This window comes from Clupea harengus, chromosome 10, assembly GCF_900700415.2.
Source record: "Clupea harengus chromosome 10, Ch_v2.0.2, whole genome shotgun sequence".
NCBI classification, from domain to species: domain Eukaryota; kingdom Metazoa; phylum Chordata; class Actinopteri; order Clupeiformes; family Clupeidae; genus Clupea; species Clupea harengus.
In genome coordinates this window covers 15,446,208-15,470,907 of record NC_045161.1, presented here as the reverse complement: position 1 = coordinate 15,470,907, position 24,700 = coordinate 15,446,208, and the positions used below count along the sequence as shown (strand labels likewise).

Below are 24,700 nucleotides of genomic sequence, written 5' to 3'. Positions count from 1 at the left end.
AATATATGATATGACCATGTTCAGATAGTAAGTCTTTTGCTCTTTTTTCTTTTTTAATGGCAGTCCTCTACGCCCAAGCAGAAGACAATTTCCACGAGTGATGCCTCTCTCAAAACCAGGTAAACAAACTAAAAAAATGAGGTAGATAAATAAAACTGGTGCCTATTGATGCCTGCACTTAACCATTATTTGCTTCCAAGGTTTGGGATGGACTATCACTGTATGAACGGAAAAAACTTCCTTTTCTCTTGTGTGTTTGTTGATATGTTGTCCATGTTGTCAAGGTAATGGCTGAGCTCATCCAATAACTCACATTTATTTTCTCTTGGGGGTTGAACCATTTCAATGTTTTGTTACTCATGTGTATGCACTGTATGCGTATGTGTATGAATATAAGTATGTGTGTATATGTGTGTGTGGGTGCGCAGAGGCTGACAAAGACACCCCATCCGACCAGGAGAAGACGCTGGAGCTCATTCGCTATCTGGTGCCTGAGGTGTTCAACGGGGCGCTGGTGGACTCGCTGTCATGCCACGCCCTGTCGGCGGCAGGGATGGCTGCCTCGTACCTCTGTGAGGTGGAGGAGCAGGCGATGCTGCAGGCTCCGCCCCTCTCTATCTGTTCAGTCATTAGGGCACAGAAGCCGGGTCGGTACCACCCCAGTGTGCCAAGCCAGAACCAAAGCCCTGAAACTGGAGCTTAGCATTTAGCCACCCTAGAACTCTGCACCTCTCAATAAGATTAGCATTATCCCGGTGACCATTTCATGCTCATATATAAAAATGTGTGACAACCACTTTCTTGGTTTTTGCTGAGTTTTGTCATAGTCAAATGGGAATGACAGAATTCTTAATACGTTCTTAGAGATGCAGTCCACGATTTGGTTTTGCAAACGGTTTTTGACATTTGTGCTCAATTACACCCCGCCCTTCCGTGCTCCTGATTGTTGTCGTGTTGATTGGCTGGGATTGTTAATGGCTCAGTGCGAGCCACTGGGTTTACTTCCCATTTACAGAGCCAGGTCTGTGTATGCTAGAGGTTTTTATAATTGTGTTTTCATGAAACACATTCTCATATATCTAAAAATACAAAAGGGATAGAGCTACAGTAACTAAACTAAATTAATCTGAAGATGCCCAGCTCAATAGTGATAGATGTACTTTGATAGCTGCGAGGCATAACAGCTAATAATAGAGTGAGAAATAAAAGCTCCTGTTCAACTACAACTCTTTGAGAATGGTTTCAGGGCTTTGGTCAGGCTCAGCTCTGACGTGTCTTGAGTGCTTATCTTTGACTTTCCCCCTCAGTTTATCCTTTGAACGCTTCATCAAATGGACATGTGGCCTTATAGCATAAAACACTCAAAAAGTCATCAATTCTACTCAGAAATGACTGAGAACACAAAAAATACTAGATATGTCCAGAGTGAATGTGTTCAAAATCAGACCTTGATCCAGTGCATGTATCTGAATCCTTGACTCTTATACTCTTTCTCAATCACAGTTAAAAATGATTATTTGCAGTAATCCCTTGACATTGACACTTTTGACATTGACCGACATCTCTTGACATTGATACTTGGCAGTTATGAATTAAAACATCGTTTACATTTTTTATATATATATTAGTGCTGTCAAACGATTAAAATATTTAATCGCGATTAATCGCATTTATGTCATAGTTAACTCAAAATGAATCGCGATTAATCTCAAATTTTTATCTATTCTAAATGTCCCTTCATTTATTTATTTTTTCCATCATTTTATTTTTATTTTAATGCCCTTATCAACATGGAACAGTGAATTGGCTTGCTTTATGCAAATGTTTTATTTTATTGAAAACCAACATTACCAAATAGGGCGGTACAAAATAAAATTTCAGGTAAACAAGGACTCAACCTATAGTGCAGTTAAACCATGGCTTAATATTGTATTTTTTTTTTTCAAGTTTGCTGGGAACATAGCAGTCAGGCCTCTTATTTCAGAAACAATGAACCGTAACAGTTAGGTTACCAATAAAAGGTAAGCCTACTACTTCTTTGCTTTCAGCCAGCTGCCTGTTGACATTTTCAGACAACAGTGAAGCTTGCTTCTTTTGCACAACACAACTTTTAAAAAGTAAACTTTCCATTCAGAAGCTTTTTATCATCCATTTCGCCGTATGTCGCTCACCATTCACTCTCAAACCGTAACGTTAGCCTACTACACAGTTTGCGAGGCCAAAAAGAACGTTAATCTAAAAAAAATAAAAAAAAATAAAAAAAATCTCTCGCGTTAATCTCGCGATAAAATAATTAACGGCGTTAAAATGGGTTTCAGTTAACGGCGTTAATAACGTGTTAAACTGACAGCACTAATATATATATATATATATTTAGCCCAAATGATATGTTGGTCTTGACATCTCTGTAAGTCTACAGAAGTGGTCATAGTGAAGGGATTGCTGCAGTAGCTGAGATCCTATGGCAGGTGTCCTGACTAAAGGTTTTCCTTCTCCACTGGACCCTGGTCTTCCTGACTTCCGCCTCTAATACTGATGTCCCTCTCTTCCAGCCTTTCGTCGTGTTTCTCTCACCGCTGGTCTCAGCTTCCTGTCCTGCCATGTCACCTCTCCAGTAATTAATTCTCCTTTCCCCTCTCTCTGTCTTTTTTCTTTTTGTTCCCTCATTCTCTCTCTCCCCCTCTCTCTCTCCTTCTCCATCTTTTTTTCTGCTCACAGTCCCTGCCACCAAACTGACAGCGCTGACCCGCCCCACTGCTGGGCCTTGCCACTGTAAATACGATCTCATGGTGTTGTTCGAGATCTGTGAGCTGGAGGCCAACGGAGAGTGAGTGTCCAGCCATGACGGCTTCACCCATGGGCCTCATGGGATCATGTCTCTCCGCCTGTCTGACTAAGATAAAAATGAACGTCGCCCACGGCTCGAGCGGTCGATACCTCAATCTAAACGTCTCCTATTGATTTTTATATTTAGCTGATGGCAGGATTATGTGACGCGGTCGACAAAATGTAATTTAAGTAGCGGCTCAAATCGAAAGCCTAACGTATGTCCCTGGGCAGGGTCTCCTCATCAATTCGAGCTGTGAAGTAGCAGGAGATAAGTGTGCATAATGCTAGCGATCAAGCCTTGATAACGGGTAAACTCAGTGAACTAACAGCAAAGGAGGCCAGACCTGTGGAGAGGTGATGCATGCTCTAAACCTGTAGGGGTGACTGTGGAGAGATGATGCATGCTCTAAACCTGTAGGGGTGACTGTGGAGAGGTGATGCATGCTCTAAACCTGTAGGGGTGACTGTGGAGAGGTGATGCATGCTCTAAACCTGTAGGGGTGACTGTGGAGAGGTGATGCATGCTGATGTGTTGTCTTTTCTGTCTGCCCCAGCTACATCCCAGCGGTGGTGGATCACAGAGGAGGAATGCCCTGCCATGGAACCTTCCTGCTCCACCAGGTACCTGATGCTGATATTTTCAGTATAATATAAAACGCCAAGTGAATACTTTTTAACAGCCACAGCTGAAATCAGATTAAGGATATCATACGTATTGTGTATTTTTAATGTCGTTTTTAGATTTTGTAGAGACACAAAAATCACCAAATTACAACTGTTATCTGTCTCAAGCACATATTCACATTCTCTTTTCCAATAAAAGGGCATCCAGAGGAGAGTCACAGTGACAATCGTACATGAGACAGGAGGTGATATTGAATGGAAGGAGGTCCGTGAGCTGGTTGTGGGTAAGTGAGTCTGTCTGTCAGCCCTCCAGTACTGCTGCATTAACATAACTAGATACTCTCCATCCAGCTTCACTCACCATCTCAGAGAGGGTGGAATGCAGGTGAATTGTATTCAGTCTAGTCAGAACTTGTATATTCATTCAGTTTTCAATACCTTCTAATTGATGGACATGAAACATGATAAATAAAATTACAATTTTGTTGATTACACCTCAGTTTTATTATCCCTGAGTCTATATTTTGAGGTTGTATCTTCCCTCTATCCTCAGGGCGTATCCGCAACACACCAGAGACGGACGACGCCATCATTGACCCCAACATTCTGTCACTCAATATCCTGTCTGAAGGATATATCCGACCCACGCAAGATGACAGGTAAGCCTCACACAAAGTGGACCGAACACATATTGAAGACATTTTCGCAGTTCGATTTGTTACAATGTGAGATTAATATCTATGTATTGGTTTTTAAAACACATGAGGTTTTCTTTTCAAAAAGGAAGTCAGACAGAAGGAACGGCATTAGATACCCCAAAGTCTGATTTCCATGGAAACAGCTAAATGTTTTGTGTAAATGCTAATAAGGATCATTCAATGGCAGTCAATAGAAGTGTATCATTGTCAGAGCTCAGACTTCTGATTACTCATCTGGAGTAAAAATAATTTATGCTTTTAGAAAGTTCTTAACGTATTCCTGCAGGGGAATGTTATTTTGTTCCAGATGAGTTCCGCTTCACGCTAAAAAAGCTTTGCTCATACCAATGATTTTTCCCCTTTGTATTGAGGGTTGAGAACCATTTCGAGGTCAACTCACATACAGAAGTTCTGCAATAAGAATAACCTGAAGAACCCTTTCCTAAATGCTAGCACTGGACCAACTGTTTGAATTGCACAAATTCAACCCTCTCCCCCTCTCACCGCACCCACAGCAAAATCTATTGAAAAGTCACGCAATACTTCTCACCTCTCACTTCAGCTCTTGGCTCATATTGTCAGAACTCTACCCACCCTCGAGCAGGACTAGCCTGGTAGTTCAGTATATTGGCCAAGAGTGCCACTATTCATAGGAAGGGCCTCTCCATAGCAGATCGCCCCCGTCACTTTGTCCAAGGCTTTTGCCGTGTTAGGGCCTGGCATTCGATCTGAGCATCAGGGGCTCTGGTCCCCACTGACAAACAGCACGCCATGCCACACCATGCCCTTCTGTTCAAAAGAGCAGGCGTCCCTGCCAGGGTCTTGGTGTGGTGACAGGGAGGGATAGCGCCAGTAACCCATAAAAGGCAGATTTCACAGGCATGCTGCAGAAGGAGGGGCTGGTGCTTCCAACTTTCCTAACAAATTAAATGTTCACTCCTTTTGAAATTTTTATGTACGCACCTAACATGAACACCTGCCACAACCTACTTATATGCAGTTCAGTCCAGGACTGACAGCTAGTGGTTTGCAAGCTCTCTGTTGTCGCCTGCAGAGCTGGCGCAGAGCATTTCCACACAACTGCCGTGACCTGCAGGTGGCTTGTGCTGCTGGCGTGGACTTGGCACAGGCCTTCCCCTGTCCACAGTTTGAACTGTCACCTCCGCTGGGTAGTGTGTGTTACCCCGATAGCTCTCTGTGTCCCCTCAAAAAGGTTTTCAAGAGCTTATTAGGTGGTGCTTTAGCAATTACCTGATTCTCTAATCATCATTATGTGAGTTTCCATCATGATGGAAGATGAGGTTGGGGTTACAACCAGACACACACACACACACACACACACACACACACACACACACACACACTTGGTCTATTGAAGAGGGATTGGAGTGCTCCTGCATTGAATGACTGCTGAGAGGCTGCTGCATGGCACCCATAGTCGATTGGCTATGGGTAAGGAAACGCTTCAGATGCTCTGGCGATGGCCAGCTTGACTGATAGACAGACTCAACTCATGCAAATCTTTATTTTTATAATTCTTTTTTGGTTTATTTTTTCTCACATCAGTTCTCAACAAACTCCCTCCATGCAACAGAAGCTTAGCAAACACTACGTGGTTCTATCAGTCAAGATGTAGGAGGTCACATGCACAAGATGGTCACCACTATAAAGCTTAAATGGACAGTAAGAGAACAATAATATTGAGCACCTCTGCCAAAACATACTCTTTGGAAAATGTATTGTAACTTTAACTTTTCATGTAACTAATTTTCGAAATTAATTTCAGCTTTGTTTTGCTTCGTTCAATACATTTGGACATTGTCACCTTTATGCTGGCTTTGCGACCCTCTCCTTTGGTGCCTGTCTGCGCTGTGTTTGTGTTGTCCGTCATTTCACTCCCCCATCACTGTCATTTCCTCCACACGGACACACAAACACACACACACACACATACACCTGCTTACCATCAGCATGCTCATCACCATTAATCTGACTCAACTACACTCTACTAATCCAGCAGTCACTCTAGCTCATCACGGTGATATGTAGCCAGGAAGCCACCTGTCAAGGACGTCCGAGTGAAAGACTCATTACATTGCACCTGAACGACTGCATGCCTTGGCATTACATTCAAGACAAACAAACCCGTCTGAAATCAGGTCAAACACAGGGGCCGCGCCCGCGTTTGATTGGGCATCTGACAGCCGGATGAAACCAACACCACCAACAGCAGCGCTGCGGCTGATATAAGGCCGTCGCCGTAAGCCATGAGCTCAGCTGTGATCTCACCCCTCTCATCCCCTCGCTGACCCAGGAACAGCTTTTCCGATAAAAGCGCATGAGTCACCCCCCCCCCCCTTCCACTCTGCTCCCCATCCCCACCGCACCTCCCGTCCCTCCTGAATGATGAAGGACCCTCCAAAACGCCCGTAACATTTTTATGTAGATCAGTGCGGAACATTGATTTACAGTCAAGTTTCCCCCATCATGAAGTCATGAATCTCTGGTATGGGGTCTTCCTCTATCATCTGAGTGACTAATGTTAAATGGAGCAGAAATAATAGTAATGTGGAATGGAAATGGAAAACAGTTTGCTTTAAAAACGTAATGGCCAGAATGCAGGTTCTCAAAGCCAAGTATTTTGTTGCAGGATTGTTGAGGAGACTCCCAGTTACTGGCCCCAGTCAAACATGCATCCTCATACATGGTGCATAACAATTAACCACATGAAAAGATACAGCCCTGTATTGTGCACCAACAATAGCCTAACACATTCACCCCCACAGTGATACCATGTCATTCCTCCTTTTGGGAGTGCATAAACAAACTAACCAACACCCTACCACATGATCACTCACCTTCTCACCTAACTAGAAAGTGCCTCGGCCTTTGTAGTACAGCAACACTTGTGCCGTAGCATGACACGTTCCCATAATATCACATCACCTCAACTTGGCACCAACTTTATAGTTCTTCAGTCAGTATGGATGGTTATTATCAGTATTATCAGTGGACCACTTTTATCTACAATGTCAGCCAACATGCTGGAAAGATCCTGGAGAATAATCCAATCTCTTAGTCACGTCCACCAATCTACCCCGTGTTATTTGTCCGGTGACCTCCTCTCTGATGGTGCAACCACTCTTGCTTACCGCCCCACTACCCCCCCATGCACCATGTGTTCAACTTGGGTCCTCTCACCACCACAAAGGAACAACGAAGAGGATGGGAGCACAGGCCTGTGCAGAGGTGCAACTGGTCTCCCTTGAGCCAAAATGACCTCTGGTGTAAGCAGGCCCATGTGAGTCTCTGCTCTTGAGGCCTCTGCACAGCTCTGCGTCTCTCCACCACTAAGGGACCTGCTGACTCTGACATTTCTCTCCCTCCAGTCCACTAACGGAATGTTTGTTTTGTGTTTTCGCAGACAGTTTCTTGATTCGGACATGCCTAGGTATATTATTATGATTTTCTACATCCGCTCTCCTCTCACCCTGTTTAGTTAGATACAGTAGCTACACATCTTTGTTTTTCTTTTTCCATTCATGTGTCTTTTGATCTTCGAAACCATTGAAATCACTCTCATTGTCTCCTTCCTGTTGTCCTGTTTGGGCTCTCTGAAATGTCTGTCAATCATGTCCTTCGCTCCTGATCCCTCCTTTTTAGTCTTACTCTTTCTGAGATGTGATGGAGAATTGCTATGGCTCCCTTTGTGATAGTATTTGTGTATGTGTGTGTGAGTGCAGGATGATTGTGTGTGTGTGTGTGTGTGTGTGTGTGTGTGTGTGTGTGTGTGTGCACGTGCACATGTGTGTGTTTGTACCTGTGTCTAACCTGAGCGTGTGTGTGTGTGTGTGTGTGTGTATCTTTGTGTGTTCTCATGGTGTTTAAGTTGAACATTGGCAGAAGCTGCATGGCTCGCTTTGGCTTTGTCTGGCTTTGTTTTTTTGGCTGTGTGTCGCCGGAGGTGTTGCGGAGGCCAGCATTATTTTAGTTTGAATAATTTCTAAAATAATCGAATCATTAATACCAAACCACAGGATACATATTCGTATGTGAATTTACCACAATGCCCTCGAGCTGCAGTCTCACCAGATCAGGGCCATGATGCATCGCAACTACACACAACGACCAGAAAACCTGCCCCAGCGCAGAGTTAAGTCACTCACAGAAGGCAGCGGCCTTCCCACAGTCACTGGTATGCTCAAGTGAACTTTATGGCGCTTTTTTTTTCGCAGCCTCCTCGACCTGTGACTGATGCTTTCATGATTACACATTCCCCTTTATACCTGCGAGTGTGTTTCCCTTCCTCCAGCTGCGTTTCCACCGCGCGAGGCCAACATCGGCATCAGCGGCTGGAGCCGGTCGCAGGTGATTGAAAGGCGCCTCACAAAGCAGTGAACTGTGGATTACAGGTTGCAGCTGGAGAGAGAGACGTATAAAGGCCCAACGCTCAGAGAACGCACAGGCCTTGACCTAGCTGTTTTATGTTGATGTCATACATTACAAGTCAAACTGTCTCGTGTCCCTCTTTGTGGCCCATAGAGGGCAGTAGTGATTCAACCTGACACAAAGCAAGGCCAGTGGAAGTGCCCCTCAGTCTGTCAGAGGCTGCTGTGTGTATGAACTGTGCGCATTAGTATTTGGATTGGCATATTTATGTGTCTGAACTACACTTGAATGTGCATTCTGTATTTCAAACTGTGCAGGGTTCAGAGGGACTGTTAGTGGTCACCGTCTCTGTTTTGTGCGGACTTTTACAGGGTGTACATAGAGACAACCAAATAAAACAGGGGAAACTAGAAACAAAACAGTAGAACCCCTCTAGGGGGATCAGTCCAAATCTCTCCCACTGGACCCCCTTACGCAATCTGAAAGGTCTTGTTTCGGACAAGTTTTGGACTCGCGGAAAAAGGTCCACCCTAAACTCCTGAAGAGGCTTCTTCTACACAGTGTTCTCACTGTCACCATGGCTAGGGGTGCGCCAAGGAGAGAGAAAAAAAGAGAGAAAGAAAAGATAGAGCAGCCCCCTCCACCAGTGTTACGGACACAAATGGTGTTCGTAAAGGAACACTTCATTTACATTATCCTCCCTGGCAGGCGAGGCGCAGCCCAGAGCGTTAAAGTGTAATCCGTGGAACGATTACCTCAGCGGTAGCATTTTCCTCCGAATGCACTCCTGTGCTGTGAAGAAAAAAAACAAAACCTTTCTGCTCTCATTTATGGCGGGATGCGAGCGAGCCAAACACTCCAAAAACAAATGTTTCCTCGCATGTTTTGCCAAGAGCATGACTTTCGCTTGGATTCTTGGACTTAGAGAAGTGGAGGAAGAAAAGAAAGGGGGGGGGATAAAGGGAGGGGTGGGTGGAGGGGAAACAAGTGACTGAAAATGTGCGCAGGGAGAGAAGCCTCCTCCAAGTGCCTGAGGGGAAGATGGGAGTCTTCCTTGAACTCCCTCAGACCTGTGTTAGTTCCTCTTTTTTCCCTCTCCCTCTCTCCTCTCTCTCTCTCTCTCTCGCTCTCTGTGACCTGAGCACGAGTGGTGGGATGGGATGAGAGGAAGGGTGAGGCCGTCCACTTCCAGCTCCTCATCTCCACTGAAGCGTACCCTCTCCTCCCACAGATACAGCTGCACTCCTGCTCTTTTTCTCTCTCTTTCCCTCATTCTTTGACTCTTGTCTCTCCCTCTCTCTCTCCCCCTCTCTTTCCATCCCTCAACCCCCAATCTCACCCTCATTCTCCCCTCCATCTGCCTCCTCTGACCCCTTCCCCCCCCCCCCCCCCCCCTCCCTCCCTGCCCCCCCCCCCCCTCTGATGTGACTAACACCTCCCCCCCCCCCTTCTCCCTCCCAGTGGGGGTCTGTCCTAGAACTCCTCTTTCCCAGCAGGTCATCTCAGTCCAGGCCAGCCAGGGGACCCATAACGGGGGCCCTGCAGGAGCCTCTCCATCCCCGGCTCCTCTTCCTCCCGGGGGCTGCTTTATGGCCCACAGAAACATTCGTCTCCACTTGCATATCTCACTGAAGTGCGTTCGGAGATTTAAGGCTTTCTCTGCCGGGCGCCGAGCCAGAGGCATAACTGCTTTCAATGGCTGATTATGTGCCTGGGTTAAAAGGCTTGCATGCATCGGTGTGAGTGTGGGTGTGTGTGTGTGTGTGTGTTAAAGGCGAGGGATGGAAGTATGTTGTGGGCCAGTGGGTTAGGCTGGAGGAGGGTGAGGGTCTGTTGGACGGCAGCCCATGTTGCGATGGTTCACAGCACCTCACGGCCTCTGGTGGAGGGCGGAGGGGGGGGGGTTGTAGATCATAATGGTAGTTCCCCTCTGCCCTGTGCTGAGTGTGTGCAGACTGAACAACACTTGTTTCCAAAGGATGTGTCAATGTTGTAATCAAATCCCACTGCTGGTGTGTTGCATATTCAGGCCAATATTTGTCAACTGTTTTTGACAAAGACCATCAATTGTGGTTCAGAGCACACACATGCAAAATCAATCACAGGTGCCAGATTGATACAGCACACAAAAGAAGAACAGAGTTGAGTCTGTTCATGGGACAAATTCATGGGATGAATGAAGAGACATGTAGCCCACATCAGAACATTGTGATTGGGGGAAGAGATAAACACTGTTGCAAGGCAATAGTTTTGTCATGTTGAAATCGCTAACACACGCGAATGGAGAAAGTCAAGAGTGACTGTTTTTGATCAGTGAATGCAGCTGTGTCGATCTTTAAGGCCAGTGCCACAAGCGTCTTCCTCTCTGTGAAGCTCAACTTTGACCCTGTTGCTGGTCTTCTTTCCCTCTTCTTAAAGCATTTCCTTGGGAATTGATCATAGGTATAACTCCCCTCCCCGTCCCCATTCCCTCTCCCTCTTCCTCGTTCTCCCCTGTCTGTCAGTCAAATCTCTCCATCACATTTTGTTGTTCACCGTACTTGCTTTTCTTTTCTGTCTTTGTTCTCATGCTGATGTGTGGTGGTTGCTATGACAGTGGCCAACTGCCATGTTCTGTTGTTGCATGCCTGAGCTCTATGCCTGCCTGCGTTTGTCTCTCTTTCTCTCTCTGTAGCTGTCAGTCTCTAGTCCCTCAATTCTGTGACTGTTTTTTGGACTGTGTTTAATGCTCTAAAGTAATGTTGTCCTAGTCAAGTTCGAAACAATGCTCTTTGTGATTTGTTGATTTGCCATGATGTCTTCTGTATGTCATCCTTTAATTGGGGAATAAAAAGTTAATTTAGATAACTTAGTAAGTTAGTCTAATCTGTCTATATCAGTTGAGCCTAGTGTCACTCAATGACATCACCAAAACAATTTTGCAGCCAACAACAAAAGGCCATAAAAAACTAAATTTGCTCATGATGCAGGTGATTTTCAATCCGGAATATTCAAGTTGAATGGATGTGATACATTGTGCTTACCACAACTGTATCCCTCAACTATTAAGTATGTTTTCATTTATAAACCCATTTACAGTTCATAAAATCAGTCGCCGTAATGTCAAGACATATTCAGTGCACCTCATCCCAAAATGTACCTGAAGACAATAGCCAGGAGAGCGAGTGGGGTGGTGTGGGGGGTTAAGGGACTATTCACCTTGACAGCCACTCCATAGCGAACCCAATATGATGTGACCTCACATTAACCTTTAACCTTTAAACCAGGACCTTCTACCGCTTCGAGGCGGCCTGGGACAGCTCCATGCACAACTCTCTGCTGCTTAACCGCGTCACCCCTTATGGGGAGAAGATCTACATGACCCTCTCGGCCTACGTGGAGGTGAGTCAAAGCCAGTGAAGAACATCAGGGATGTGCCTGTTGACTGGAGGTCTGAAGTGTTGCCTTACAAAGTTGAATGAAGTGGGACAAAGCAGAACAATGTTGGCATGTTTTAATGATTTACGCAGGTATTGATCCATACATACACATCCACATGTATCTACGCCTTTATCTACACAGAAGTGGGTTCAAATGCACTGATCCCCTGGTCCTCTCTTCTGATTGGCCATCTTGAGAGGAATGATGAGGCCTGCACCAGAAGTAGAAATGCTGTGGCTGTGAAAGGCTGTGGTTTTAGCTCTACTGATGCAATCCATGATCACTGAAATTTGCTAATTTGCTCATCCATGTCTCAGAAAAAAAACAAGGATGTTTCACTATATCTACGTACATTGGAATTATTTGCCTTGTGCCTCAATGAGCTTTTGCCAGTGCAGTGGGTATCCTAGCTCTGGATGTTTTGTGAGAGTGTGTTCTGAAGTTTCAGACTGTCCACTGAAGTTATTTTAAAACAATTTAACAAGTTGTTGCTTTCTGGATGATCTACATCGCAAGAAGGTGTAGCCATCATCACTGGCATAATATCAGAGCTGCCAAATCTGGCAACAGACTAGTTTAGAGAGACTGGCTCCATCCTGTCTCTGAAAGACAGCCACAAAAAGCATTTCTGTTTTCTGGTCCTGGCTGTCCTCCTCCTCCTCTTCCTCATCTTCCTCCTCCTCCTCTCTGTCTCTTCTCATCAGATGGAGAACTGCACTCAGCCAACTGTCATAACCAAAGACTTCTGCATGGTGTTCTACTCGCGAGATGCCAAGCTTCCTGCCTCTCGCTCCATCCGAAACCTCTTCAGCAGTGGGAGCTTAAGGGCCTCAGAGGGGTGAGTGTGTCCATCTTGCTCTTCCCTCCCAAACACACACTGATAATTACCGAACACTGTTAATGACTTTAGAATATATGAATCAAGTGCCTTGTATTAATAATTACCTTGTATGCTTATGTTAACAGGAACATGGCTTTTCTGTGTTCCTGTGTATATGTGTAACTTTGATTAACTGGCGCCACTTACTGTTTTCTCAACCCTGGGAAGATACAAGAAGCTCGGTCGAGAACTTTATTTTGACTGTGATGTTAAAAATGTATGGCAGCATTAGATAAATCTTAAGTATATAAACCTTGTGGGCTGTTTGTGAAATTGCTTCACTTTCATCCTTGTGCTGTGAGTGAGCCGATTGCAATTGTTATTGAATAAATATACTGATCTACAACTCCGGAGTCCTGAGATAACTTAAGAGTGAATTTTCACCTAACACACACGTACACACACGCACACACACACACACACATACACACACACACACACACAAACACACACTTACACTCTCCATCTCTCACCACAATGTTTGATCTAGTCCTGATATAGAACAAAGTGCTCTCAAAGCAGGAGGTACCTGGCAGTACTCTCTGAAGGTGCATGAAAAATTAGGTAGAGCTGTGTGAGAGTGAGAGTGTTAGCACTGAGGCAGGCTTTTAGAGACAGGGCTCTGTTTATAGCACTTATAGTTTTTCATGTTGAATTTTCTCACTTGGTGGACCACGCATTAACTTCTGAAATTGTTTTGTGTGAGTGTGTGTGTGTGTGTGTGTGTGTGTCTGCGGGTGTGTGTGTGTGTGTGTGTGTGTGTGTGTGTGTGTGTGTCTCTGGCTGTGTGTGTGTGGGTGTGTTTGTGTTACTTGTGTTTGACTCTTTGTATCTTGTCTTAGTAACCGGGTCACTGGTGTGTACGAGGTCAGCTTATGTCACTTGGCCGATGCTGGGAGCCCAGGTAAGCCCTAGCCTGAGTCACCACTCTCCCTTTTACACTACCTCTCATACTCAACTTTACCTGTCTTTCCTGTGACCTGCTAAAGGCCTATCCAACTGTGATCCTGCTCTGCTTCCCCTCTGGCTCCACAGAACAACTCAACCCTTTTATCACCTCTGGTGTACTCGCGTTTCCTGGTGTACTTCCTTCTCCTATTTAATTCTACATCCTTCTCAAATAAGACCTGTAACAGCCACCTCCTTCCTCGTCTGTTTCATCTCCAACCTCTTCAGACTCCTCTCCAAACGTTCTGAACTTGTTGACCTTGGCCAACCCGTGCTTTTGTTCTACATGCTTCACCTTTGACCCTCTCACATCCTCTCTGTCTCGACTGTGCTCCTCATCTGTGTTGAGGGGAAGGCCCTGACTTGATCTCCTCTCCTCTCCTGCTGTCCCCTCAGGCATGCAACGCAGGCGCAGACGGGTGCTGGACACCTCGGTGGCGTACGTGCGCGGGGAGGAGAACCTGGCAGGCTGGAGGCCCCGCAGTGACAGCCTCATCCTGGACCACCAGTGGGAGCTGGAGAAACTCAGCCTCCTGCAGGAGGTCAGAGACAAAGCCAGGCTTCAACAGTCCCAGTCAACTAACATGATGCTACTTCAGTATCCCCATTTACTCATAGACTACTTTAGCAGTATCACTCCTTATACTTGGTGCCTCTTCAACAGTTCCTTACATAGTTACATAATCTTATTAGACTGTTTGATGTTGAAACCACATCATTACACAGACACAGTGTGACTTAAATTTGAGGATAATTTTTCTCCACAGGCATGATACTAAATATATTATTTTCTACAGAAACTTTCTTAGTCATACTAGATTGTTAGATGGGAGTATCTATGTATGTTGCTAAAGAATTTTCTCTTCTCTCAGACCCTAATGTCTAACGGCCCTTTGTTGTGTTCTGCTTTAGGTGGAGAAGACCCGGCACTACCTCCTCCTGAGGGAGAAGCTGGAGTCCACCCTGCTGCTGGGTCAGGAGTCGCTGCTGTCCTGCGGGAGCGAGGAGTTGTGTGACTCGCCCTTCTCCTCCTCTGAAGCCGGCCAGGGCCCCAGCCTCGGCCCTGACATTCCCAACGAGAGGCAGAGAGAGCTGGCCGCCAAGGTGAGGCTGACCCACTGTACTCATTAGAAAAAGGGGTTCATCTGGAAGAACATGTCACTATCATTCTACATCGAAAAATGTTTCATAGCTTAAAAGTTTAGCAAGTAAGATGATTGCTAAAGAGGCCCTTTCTCAGTAGTTTTTGAGAATAGAGGCTTTAAAAGAACTTCAACGGAGAGTTGTTATCAACAGTTATGATAAGACTATGATCATGCTATGATAACAACTATTCCATTAAAAACTGCAGTGTGCCCAAATTACGACGAATGTCTCCATAAGATATGATCACCATAACCAACATCACAGTGTTGACAGTCCGTGTACCCTTAAGGCAGGCGGTGACATTGTGTTCACTCTGCTCCGGTTGAAGACCCTCTCAAGGGTCAGACTCCGGTGGGACAGACACACTGCCTTTGTTGTGCTTGAAGTGTCTGTGGTTGTGTAGTTGTTTTGACTGCACACCTGATGTTTTCTCGTGTGTGCTTTGTGTCCTCAGTGTCTCCGGCTGCTCACCCACTCCTTCAATCGAGACTACAGCCACGTGTGTGTGAGCGCCAGCGAAAGCAAGGTGAGGACACGATACGCCTCAACAAAAATGTTTCATCCTCTTTCAAGGAAATTCTTGGAGAGCCTCTTTCATTTTGTAGTTGTTATTGTGGTTTAGCACAAAGAGGGGGGAGTCACGGACAAATGTTTCAGCATGTTGTATTTGGCAGAATTCGAGTGAGATGTTGAGGAATTTCCTTAAGTGTAAACCAACTTTATTTTTGTGTTGATATCATTTTTGGTGTGATACGCCAAGCAAATTCAACAGAAGATTATAAATGACCCCATTTTTAACAAAACACTTTATTAAGGTTCATAATAGAACAGGTTCATAAAATCTGTCTGTATGCGAACTACCCTGCTTCACATTAATTTATTTTGTTGTAACATAGATTAATGTAGGCCTAGATAATTCACTCATATTTCCTGGAACACTGTGCCTGTGTGTGTGTTTGTGTCTTCTTTCTGTATGTGTGTGTGTGTGTGTGTGTGTGTGTGTGTGTGTGTGTGTGTGTGTGTGTGTGTGTGTGTGTGTGTGTGTGTGTGTGTGCGGGTGTTTGTGTTAGCTGTCTGAGATGTCAGTGACACTCCTGAGGGACTCTACTTCAGGCCTGGCTCTGAGCACCATGACTCCCTCATCAACGTGTCCCTCGTTGTCTGAGAGTCGCTATGGCAAAACCGAACTCAGGTATGGTATTCATGCATGTAGGCTTTCACTAAATAGCTGTGTTCTAGGTTTGTTTACATATTTCTGCCTTGTAGAATTTTAAGTCATATAGATTTAACAAAGAATTAACCAATATTGCGGTCAGACTTCTTTAGCCTGTGGTGGTCATTTGTAATAGACACTAATCCTATGCAGTAAATCTGAAGTAACGTGCCACTGACACACCCATCATAACACTTGGATGTGGCCAATATTGACACCACTTCCACACATCTCATTGGCTATGGCTGATAAGGACAATTGTCTCTGCCTATAGACCTCCCACACCCCGCTCCCGCGCTGCTAGCCCTGACCCCAACGCCCTGCAGGAGGGAGAGGTAAAGAAGTCACCCACTGGACCCCCAGAGCCAAGGCCCAGGTCTCGTCTCTTCGTCCCCGACATCCAGGAGATCCGTGTCAGGTAAGCGGGCCTTTAGTTTTGTCATTAATTTAGTGAAGTATATCTTTAAGATTGTGTCCACAAGATGATGCAAGAAACATCACAAAGTGATATGGTCACACAACAGAACAAAATATTTGGAAAAAAAGTATTGTATAAACGTGTCAGTGCTTAAGTGAACTAGGAAGTTAAGATTGTAAAAAGCATTATAGGCTCATAGTAGATGACATTTTATTCCGATGACTGGTCATGTCTGTCACCTAATGTGGCTTGCCCTCTGTCTCCCAGCCCAATCGTGTCAAAGAAGGGCTATCTGCACTTCCTGGAGCCCCACACCAATGGCTGGGTGAAGCGATACGTGGTGGTGCGGCGGCCGTATGTCTACATCTACAACACGGAGAGGGACACAGTGGAGCGTGCCATCCTCAACCTCTCCTCCGCCCAGGTGGAGTACAGTGAGGACCAGCAGGCCATGCTCAAGGTATGGCAATGAATCGGACAACCTGGCAGATTCCCTCTAAATGTTTCTTGTGTTGAGGGCCCACTAACCGGAGTTTTCTGTCTTTGTCTTTGGCCTTTTTTCAGACCCCCAACACGTTTGCTGTGTGCACAGAGCATCGTGGGATCCTCCTCCAAGCCATCAATGACAAAGAGATGCATGACTGGCTGTATGCTTTTAACCCTCTCCTTGCTGGATCTATCAGGTACACCCTAGCCCACTAACAAATAGTACCAAATAAGGAAGACCAATGTCTGTTTTATTCATTTGCTATATATATAAACTCCTCAAAAAAAGTTCGGAAACGTTATTTCGGTCGATTATTCCTCCCCTTTAATAATACCAATTGGTACAACTTGTAAGGATCATGCATTCGTGGAATGAGCAACACAGCTAACCGTGTGGGTAGCGGCCCAAAAAAATGTGCCAAAATCCCCTGCAAAATATTCTTCTGTTGGTATTCACTCTTGTTTTGAGTTGCTTGGTGGATTGGATGATTGCACTCTCTCACAGTAATAAGGAAAAAACAACACATATTGGCCATTTTTACACTTTATTAATTCTACACTGTCAGGGACCTCAGTAGCGTGTGGAAGATGCATACGCAGCCACAACGGCTTGGCACCTCTTCCTCATGCTGGTCTCCAGCCTGGTCACACACTGCTGTGGGATGGCATCCCATTCCTCTAACAGGATTTGTCGCAAGTCAGCCAACATGGTTGCGTTGGTCACTCTGACACGTACAGCACGCCCAAGCTGATCCCATAAGTATTCAATTGGGTTGAGGTCTGGACTCACGGCAGGCCATTCCATCCTCTCCACTCCCAAATTCTGGAGGTACTCTGTGATTATCCTGCCTCTGTGGGGGCGAGCATTGGGGGCGAGGTCCCACATTCTGGAGATATGGGATTGCCACTGGCTCCAGAATCTCATTCCGATATCACTGAATACCAACAGAAGAATATTGCAGGGGATTTTGGCAAATTTGGGCCACCACCCACACGGTTAGCTGTGTTGCTCATTCCGCGAATGCACGATCCTTACAAGTTGTACCTCGTTGTAAAGGTGACTAATCAGGCTTTCCAACGGTATAAAATACAATACCAATTGGTATTATTAAAGGGGAGAAATAACGTTTCCGAACTTTTTTTGAGGAGTTTATATAGTCATAATTAGTCCTCACTCATCCTTTGCTCCTCTCTCTCTCTCTCTGACAGATCGAAGCTTTCCAGAAGAAGAGCAGGGCAGATGAGGATTTAAACTCTCCTCTATAGGCACACACAGAATCTAACAACACACACAAAACCACAAACATGTGCTCGCATACACACAAGCAATCAAAAAAATGTCACACACATACAAAATAAGCATACACAGACAGACAACAAAGACAACACACACACTTACACACATGTACACAAGGAAGATAAAGACTAACCTTGTAAATAGACCACTTGACAGAGCCCTTCCCTGTTCTCCTTAACTGTGCCCTGTCTACTCTGTCCTCTCACCCAGTAACTACCAGTGTCTGCACATGCTTAGTTAAGCACTATTTGACCATCAGTGTACTGAAGGACCCTCGCTGTGACATGTCTACGGGTTCTGGAATGTTCTGTTTAAAATCTCCCATAATCGGGGAACAATGTAAACTCATAGAAAAAGAAGAAAAAAATAACTAATGGTGTGTGGGTGAAGAATCGGTTTCTTGATGTTTTTACTGAATAGTAGGTGTTCTTGAGTTCTTTACCATTTGATCTCTTCGGACAAAAAGAGAGCGGTGTTGACCAGATTGTCGAGAGACAGGGCTTTTTTGCAATGTATTTAGATTTGTAACATCAGGAAGGTGATATCCCACCCCACCCTATGATTGTACCTCAGTGTATGAAAGATATGACAAAAACTGCAGATAAATGGCCTTACTTGTGTTGCTTGTCCTCTAACAGGTATACAATATTACAGCAGGTCAGTATTCAAACCAGAAAACGTAATCATTTTCCAGAATCTTCTTGGCTTCTGCTGATAGATCAGATCAGTGATGACTGATAAGTCTTTTGCAAAAATGTAATCTCTGAACGCTTTCTCGACAATGCTTCTGGGCAGATTAGACCCACCATCAATACATCCACTGCTCTCCATAGAAAAGGTCTTCATGTGCTTTAAGATTTCAACATTTGTGAAAGAAAAAAGAAACTAATACAGAAGAGTTTGGCAGTTAGAAAAAAAAATGACAAATGATTCATATGCCTTTAGAAACATGAAGCATTGACTTCCCAATCTATAGGACGGTTCCAGTGATGTGCATAAAGATCTGCTTTGCCCCAAATGATGGCCCTTATGGCAGAAGAGTGACATTTAGGTAACTCATCTTTGTTCAACCAGGAGTAAACCAAGCTTTTCCTGATGCCCTGTTATAATTTAAAGAAGGCTGTTAGGTAGATTTTACTAAGGTTGAATGATCAGCTAATGAAGACACTATCCCACTAATATGCTGGGGAAAAAACTATTTCAGTTCCCCCTGAAGAAATATCTTTTGTTCGATTAAAACAAATCTTTATTAGAATTTTTTATCTATGTAGGTATTTATTTTCTGTAACATCGTATGTATTTATTTCAGCGTGTATTTATTGACAAAGAACAAAATAATTATATTTTTAAAGAAGTACAGTGCAATTTTTGCATATGGCACTTTTTAATCATGAGTTTCCCTAATCCATTTTACTCACTAACGACTTACTTGCCTTGACCCTTCTTCAAATCAGAGGAAAACATGTGGTTTGCCTAGGCTGTTGATTAGGAGCTGCAACAGTAGATAGACTGCTTGATTACTTGAAATTCAGTACATTTAGTTACAGGGCAGAACTTACTAGCACATATGCACACACACATACACCAACACACACATAATACGCACACACACACACGTACACACAATGAAATAAAAGATAGACTCTAGAGATTAGACAAGTAGGTCCAGATGTAGATACCCCAGAATAGTTTGAAAACAGATAAATACCCAAGAGTAATTGCTCTGAACTACGTCTGAACCATATTAGACAGGAACCATATCAGACATGTAACACACAACGTCAAACAACACATCCTCAGTCAGAAAGATGAAACATGTCAAAGTTGTCCAGCAGTCTTTGTGTTCCCCTGGCGTTTGTAGCAACAGGACAGGACACTCGAGAAGGGTCTGGAAACTGATATTATTTAGTGCCTCTCTTTATTCATATCGCTACCCTGGTCCTTTATGCCATCTCTCTCATTCACACGAGCTGCTTCAGTGTCGCACACCTTCCCCTTGTCGTCCTCTCATGTGATGACCCCCCCCCCCCCCCCGTGTCTATGCTCATCAGTTTGTACACACTGGCAAACATAGTACGTAGTTTTATTCAGTTTGTAAATTTGAGTGTACAAGTTATGCACTTAATGTGACTGAGTCGTCACATGCAACGTTTTCTAAGCATACTGTATCTAGTGATTAGAATAGACGATACATTTCTACTGATAGCTACTTAAAAGTATATATATAAATATATCACTGAAAGGACATATGGACCCATGTGCAGTACGGTTCCCTCCCCACCCCAACTCAGATTCTGGACAAATGGACCTAACCTCATAGTATCTTCAGCTAGTCATACCGCATCTCCTGTAAATTCTCAGATGATGTTTTTGGTCTCTCACTCTCAGTGCAACATAGAATCCTTTTTACCCTCGGCTACTTTCAGTATAACCCTCTCTGTTTGAGATGCCTGCTTCCACTTTGGGATGCCATGGTTGTAAAACAGCTGTGCTGTCTTTGTGTTTTTTGTTTGGCTTTGATGAGAGTTTAGATTGTGTTCATGTCTGTACGGCAAACTGGCTTTGATGGTGATTATGTGGCTTGCATCAAACGCCTTTACACAGATTGCACGTCACATGCGGTGCTTCAAATGAACTGTCTGTCGTGGGAACTTTGTGATTTCTGTATTATATGCGGTGCACATATCAGTTCATAACCTCACAATATTCATATTACTGATCGAGTGAGGAGATCTGCTAATAACACCATATTAATTTATTTTCATGCTTGGTTAATGTAGAGCACAACAGCCTTGGAGGCATGTCGATGAACTGTTCCCACCATTGAGTTTGGGAACCACTGGTGCAGGAACCAAGATTCTTCTGCTCCTCTGTCATATGGTTGTTGTTGGTGTCCAGAGTGTTGTCAGTGATTGGCTAGTTATTTGAAGGAAGCACCTATCAGGATGGAGTTAGATGTCATCATGCCTGAGGTCAGCCAGCCTACAGGGATGATGATTAAAGAAAGTAATCACATGATAGAGGGAACTGCGATGGAAAGGTGTTTCTTAGTACCAAATCAGAAACTCTGTTTGTTTCGCCCTCCATGGATACCAAAAAGGAGAGGCATGATGTTATTGGTTAATCATTTATTTGCTGATATTAGTTACAAAGCTTATCAAAATACTGAACTTATCAAATGTCCCCACCAGACAAGTCACCACCCAACATCATCAGCCTAAGTGTACTGCTTGCGTTGTTCTGCGTTTGTAATCGAGTAGCGCATGCAATCTTTATGGCAAGGTCTGGCTGGTCTGAGAGTGAGTCTCGGTTCATTGCATCGATAGAAACATCTCACTTGCTGCAGTGTGAACAGTCTAGTTCTTTTGACCAGTATAACAAATTCAGTCCTGGACATAGGTCGGTCCTTTAGATTGTGCTGTTAGTGCATCATTTAAACACTAAAGAGATGTAAATATCAAATAATTGGATTGTTGACTTTTTTATTTGCTGTGAATTCATTTAGAGGAAAGTTACCGTTCTCTCAGCTAGGTAGGTTATAGGTAGATGGGTGAGGTGTTGTACACAGCACACTTGGTGGAATGGGCTTTACACACTAATGGAGAGTGAGATGATCCAGATTCTGCACATCTCTTGGCCAGCACAGTTTTTTGATAAAGTGTTCTAAGAGTGGAGAAATCATCTTCGTATTCATCATCATCATCACCCCCATCACCACTGCCGCACCCCCAACAGCCTCTGCAAAACATATTTTCATCAGACACTTCTTTAACCATCATTCATAATTTGTGTGCTTCAATTTTCCTTCCATTCAGTGCGCACAAAGCAAAACAACAGCATACAAACAAAAAAATCAGTCATGGGCATTTTTTTTCTATTTTCTCTCTTTTCCTCTTCTGGATGTTATTTTGCATTGTATATAAACATGATTGCTGTGAATGGTGTTTTATGCTGCGGTAAGCTGTTTGTTCCATCTTAAATGGGCAGTAGTTCAATGTCTCTATTTGAGTGTTGGAGTTAACGAGTCAAATGTTTGTGTACACTTAACACATTGTCAGATATCAAATAAACGTGGAACTTATGCAACACTATGGATGGATCTGGTGTCATTTGTCCTATTTTTGACCTGTGTTTTCTAATCTGATACATCACCGATTAAATCTTTTCCAGTAGGCCTACACAAAGGAAATATTTTTATAAAATTACAGGAAGGGGTGGAGTTACAGCAAGGGGATGTGGGTTGAGGGTGAATATCTATCGTTAGACTATCGCCCTCTCACAGCTCTGCTACTGCCATAAGGCGGAGTCAGATGAGTCAACGGCCGGCTATGTCCCAACAATGTTCAGGAGAGGATAAAACCATCTAGAGCCACTTATAACTCACGTACAGCCGACTAATCACCGACATCTGTCTCTTGTCTGTGTCAATGCCAAACACGGCCTGAGACAGGGAACCAGTATTCATATCCCTGCGATAATATCTAATGAAAGGGAATGGCTTCTATCCTCTGCAGATACATGAAGAGGAGGATGGAAATCCATTAAAGTTACCACCTTTGAACTAAATGCAGACGTAATAACCTTCAGCATAAAAGCAGGGTTAGAATTAGGTATACCGAGACTTCCCCCAAAGGCCCAAAATGTGGTGCGTAAAGGCTGTACAGTACCATAGAGAGGTCCCACTGAAAGGAGATGAAGTACCATAGAGAGGTCCCACTGTGAAGTACCATAGAGAGGTCCCACTGAAAGGAGATGAAGTACCATAGAGAGGTCCCACTGTGGCACCGGAACCTACCGCAGTGGCCTTAACTGAAAAGCACGTGCGAAAAACTGACACACACATTGCAACCCCCTCATGACACGCTGAGATTGCAGCAGCATATGCCTTGATGCTGGATGTGGCCCCCCCAAAAAATTTGAGTGATGGAACAAGTCATGAAGACATGGTAGATACCGCCCTGGCCCCTTGAATAGTTGCAATGACATCTGCTGATAAACCAAGTTTCTCTACAACTTTTAGGCCATTAAGGGCTGTCCTAGCACCAGAGGTAGCCTGATTTTCTTTGTCACGTGCGAGAGGGCCCAATGCACCATGGGAAGAGGCCACAGATCCACTAATGCGAGGTGAACCACCTCTGGAAACCAAACAGAGTTGTGGCAATCCAGAGCTATCGATATCACTATCCAGCCCTCTGCCTTGATCCTTTAGAGATTGGAACCGGAGAGAATACATACCATGTTCCCTGCGGCCATACTTTCTGGGCCAGGACGTCCATGACCAGAGGAGGGCTGTCTTCTGCTCGGAACTCCCGGCTTCATCATTCTTCTCCATAGCGATAATAATCTCTTCACAAAGATGGTCTTTAAGGGAGTTGATTGTGAAGTGATTGGCCTTTAAGTAGGGTAGCCTCCCTCTGGAGAGAACGGAATCTGCCACTGGGCTGCAGTGCAGCAAGGGGATTGGCAACCGAGGTGGGACATAATGAAGTACAAATTGTATTTAAAAGTACAAATTGTACTTAAGTAGAGTTTTCAGATATCTGTACTTTACTTGAGCATTTATTTTACTGACAACTTTTTACTTTTAACCCCTACATTTTAACACAAATAGCTGTACTTTCTACTCCTTGCATTTTTAAAACAGGCTCTTTACTTTAATGGTAATGCAACAGAGAAATTACCGATTCATTTTATTTTGCGTCATGGCCCGCTTTCCCAACATTAAGACAGATTTCAACCTAAATGGATTGAACAATAACGCACATTAGACAATCTCTTGGTGAATTCATCAGTGCATACCACGCACGATATACGTAACAAGACGAAAACGACGTAAAGGATGTAACAAGACGAAACAGACAAGAGAGGGAGACTATTAAATACATAGACAGTGATGACACTGAAGACTGATTTGCACATTGGAGCGAAGTTTATGTTCATTATTTTCAGTATATTGCTTTTTTTATTTTAATTTAATGTAATCTAATTTAAAGTTAGAATCGTGTAATAGTCTTCAAACTATATGAATATAAGACGTGAGGTTCAGATGTGTCACGAATTCACCTCAATTCTAGTTTGTTGTTCCATCTGGTTTTGCTTTCATGTCTATCACTGTCTCTCCTGTCTTTTCAGATCCTGCCACTCCCGCATGCCTCTCAATCATCTCATCTCTCTCACCTGGTTTTCCCCGCCCATCTCCTCACCTGCAGCTCATCTCCTCGTTAGTCCATCTGTATTTATACCAGTCCACTTGCACTTGTTCCCTGCCAGATTGTCTTGTGATTTTTGCCAAGCTCTCCCGCGGTTTGTTACCCTGTTTTGCCCCCATACTTTGCCTGTTTACTGGATTTTG

The 24,700-nt window shown here is 44.2% G+C and overlaps 1 protein-coding gene across 19 annotated transcripts in view; it reads left to right on the top strand.

The window, feature by feature from the left end:
- kif1aa (kinesin family member 1Aa) overlaps nucleotides 1-20,040 on the top strand; it is a 60,088-nt gene extending 40,048 nt beyond the window's left edge. For 10 of the 19 annotated variants that reach the window (XM_031575541.2, XM_031575545.2, XM_031575548.2 and 7 more), the window contains 17 exons: nucleotides 64-119; nucleotides 2,719-2,827; nucleotides 3,384-3,450; nucleotides 3,653-3,737; nucleotides 4,007-4,112; nucleotides 7,576-7,602; nucleotides 11,807-11,921; nucleotides 12,665-12,798; nucleotides 13,683-13,744; nucleotides 14,185-14,330; nucleotides 14,701-14,892; nucleotides 15,389-15,460; nucleotides 16,005-16,126; nucleotides 16,422-16,565; nucleotides 16,833-17,025; nucleotides 17,130-17,248; nucleotides 18,261-20,040. In XM_031575541.2, coding sequence (XP_031431401.1) covers nucleotides 64-119; nucleotides 2,719-2,827; nucleotides 3,384-3,450; nucleotides 3,653-3,737; nucleotides 4,007-4,112; nucleotides 7,576-7,602; nucleotides 11,807-11,921; nucleotides 12,665-12,798; nucleotides 13,683-13,744; nucleotides 14,185-14,330; nucleotides 14,701-14,892; nucleotides 15,389-15,460; nucleotides 16,005-16,126; nucleotides 16,422-16,565; nucleotides 16,833-17,025; nucleotides 17,130-17,248; nucleotides 18,261-18,303 — 1,792 coding nt within the window. In that variant the 3' untranslated portion in view covers nucleotides 18,304-20,040. Of the gene's footprint in view, nucleotides 1-63; nucleotides 120-2,718; nucleotides 2,828-3,383; nucleotides 3,451-3,652; nucleotides 3,738-4,006; nucleotides 4,113-7,575; nucleotides 7,603-10,958; nucleotides 10,983-11,806; nucleotides 11,922-12,664; nucleotides 12,799-13,682; nucleotides 13,745-14,184; nucleotides 14,331-14,700; nucleotides 14,893-15,388; nucleotides 15,461-16,004; nucleotides 16,127-16,421; nucleotides 16,566-16,832; nucleotides 17,026-17,129; nucleotides 17,249-18,260 lie in introns of all 19 variants that reach the window. The other 9 variants (XM_031575544.2, XM_031575547.2, XM_042708878.1 and 6 more) reach the window with 2 other exon arrangements.
- Nucleotides 20,041-24,700: the final 4,660 nt, after the last annotated feature.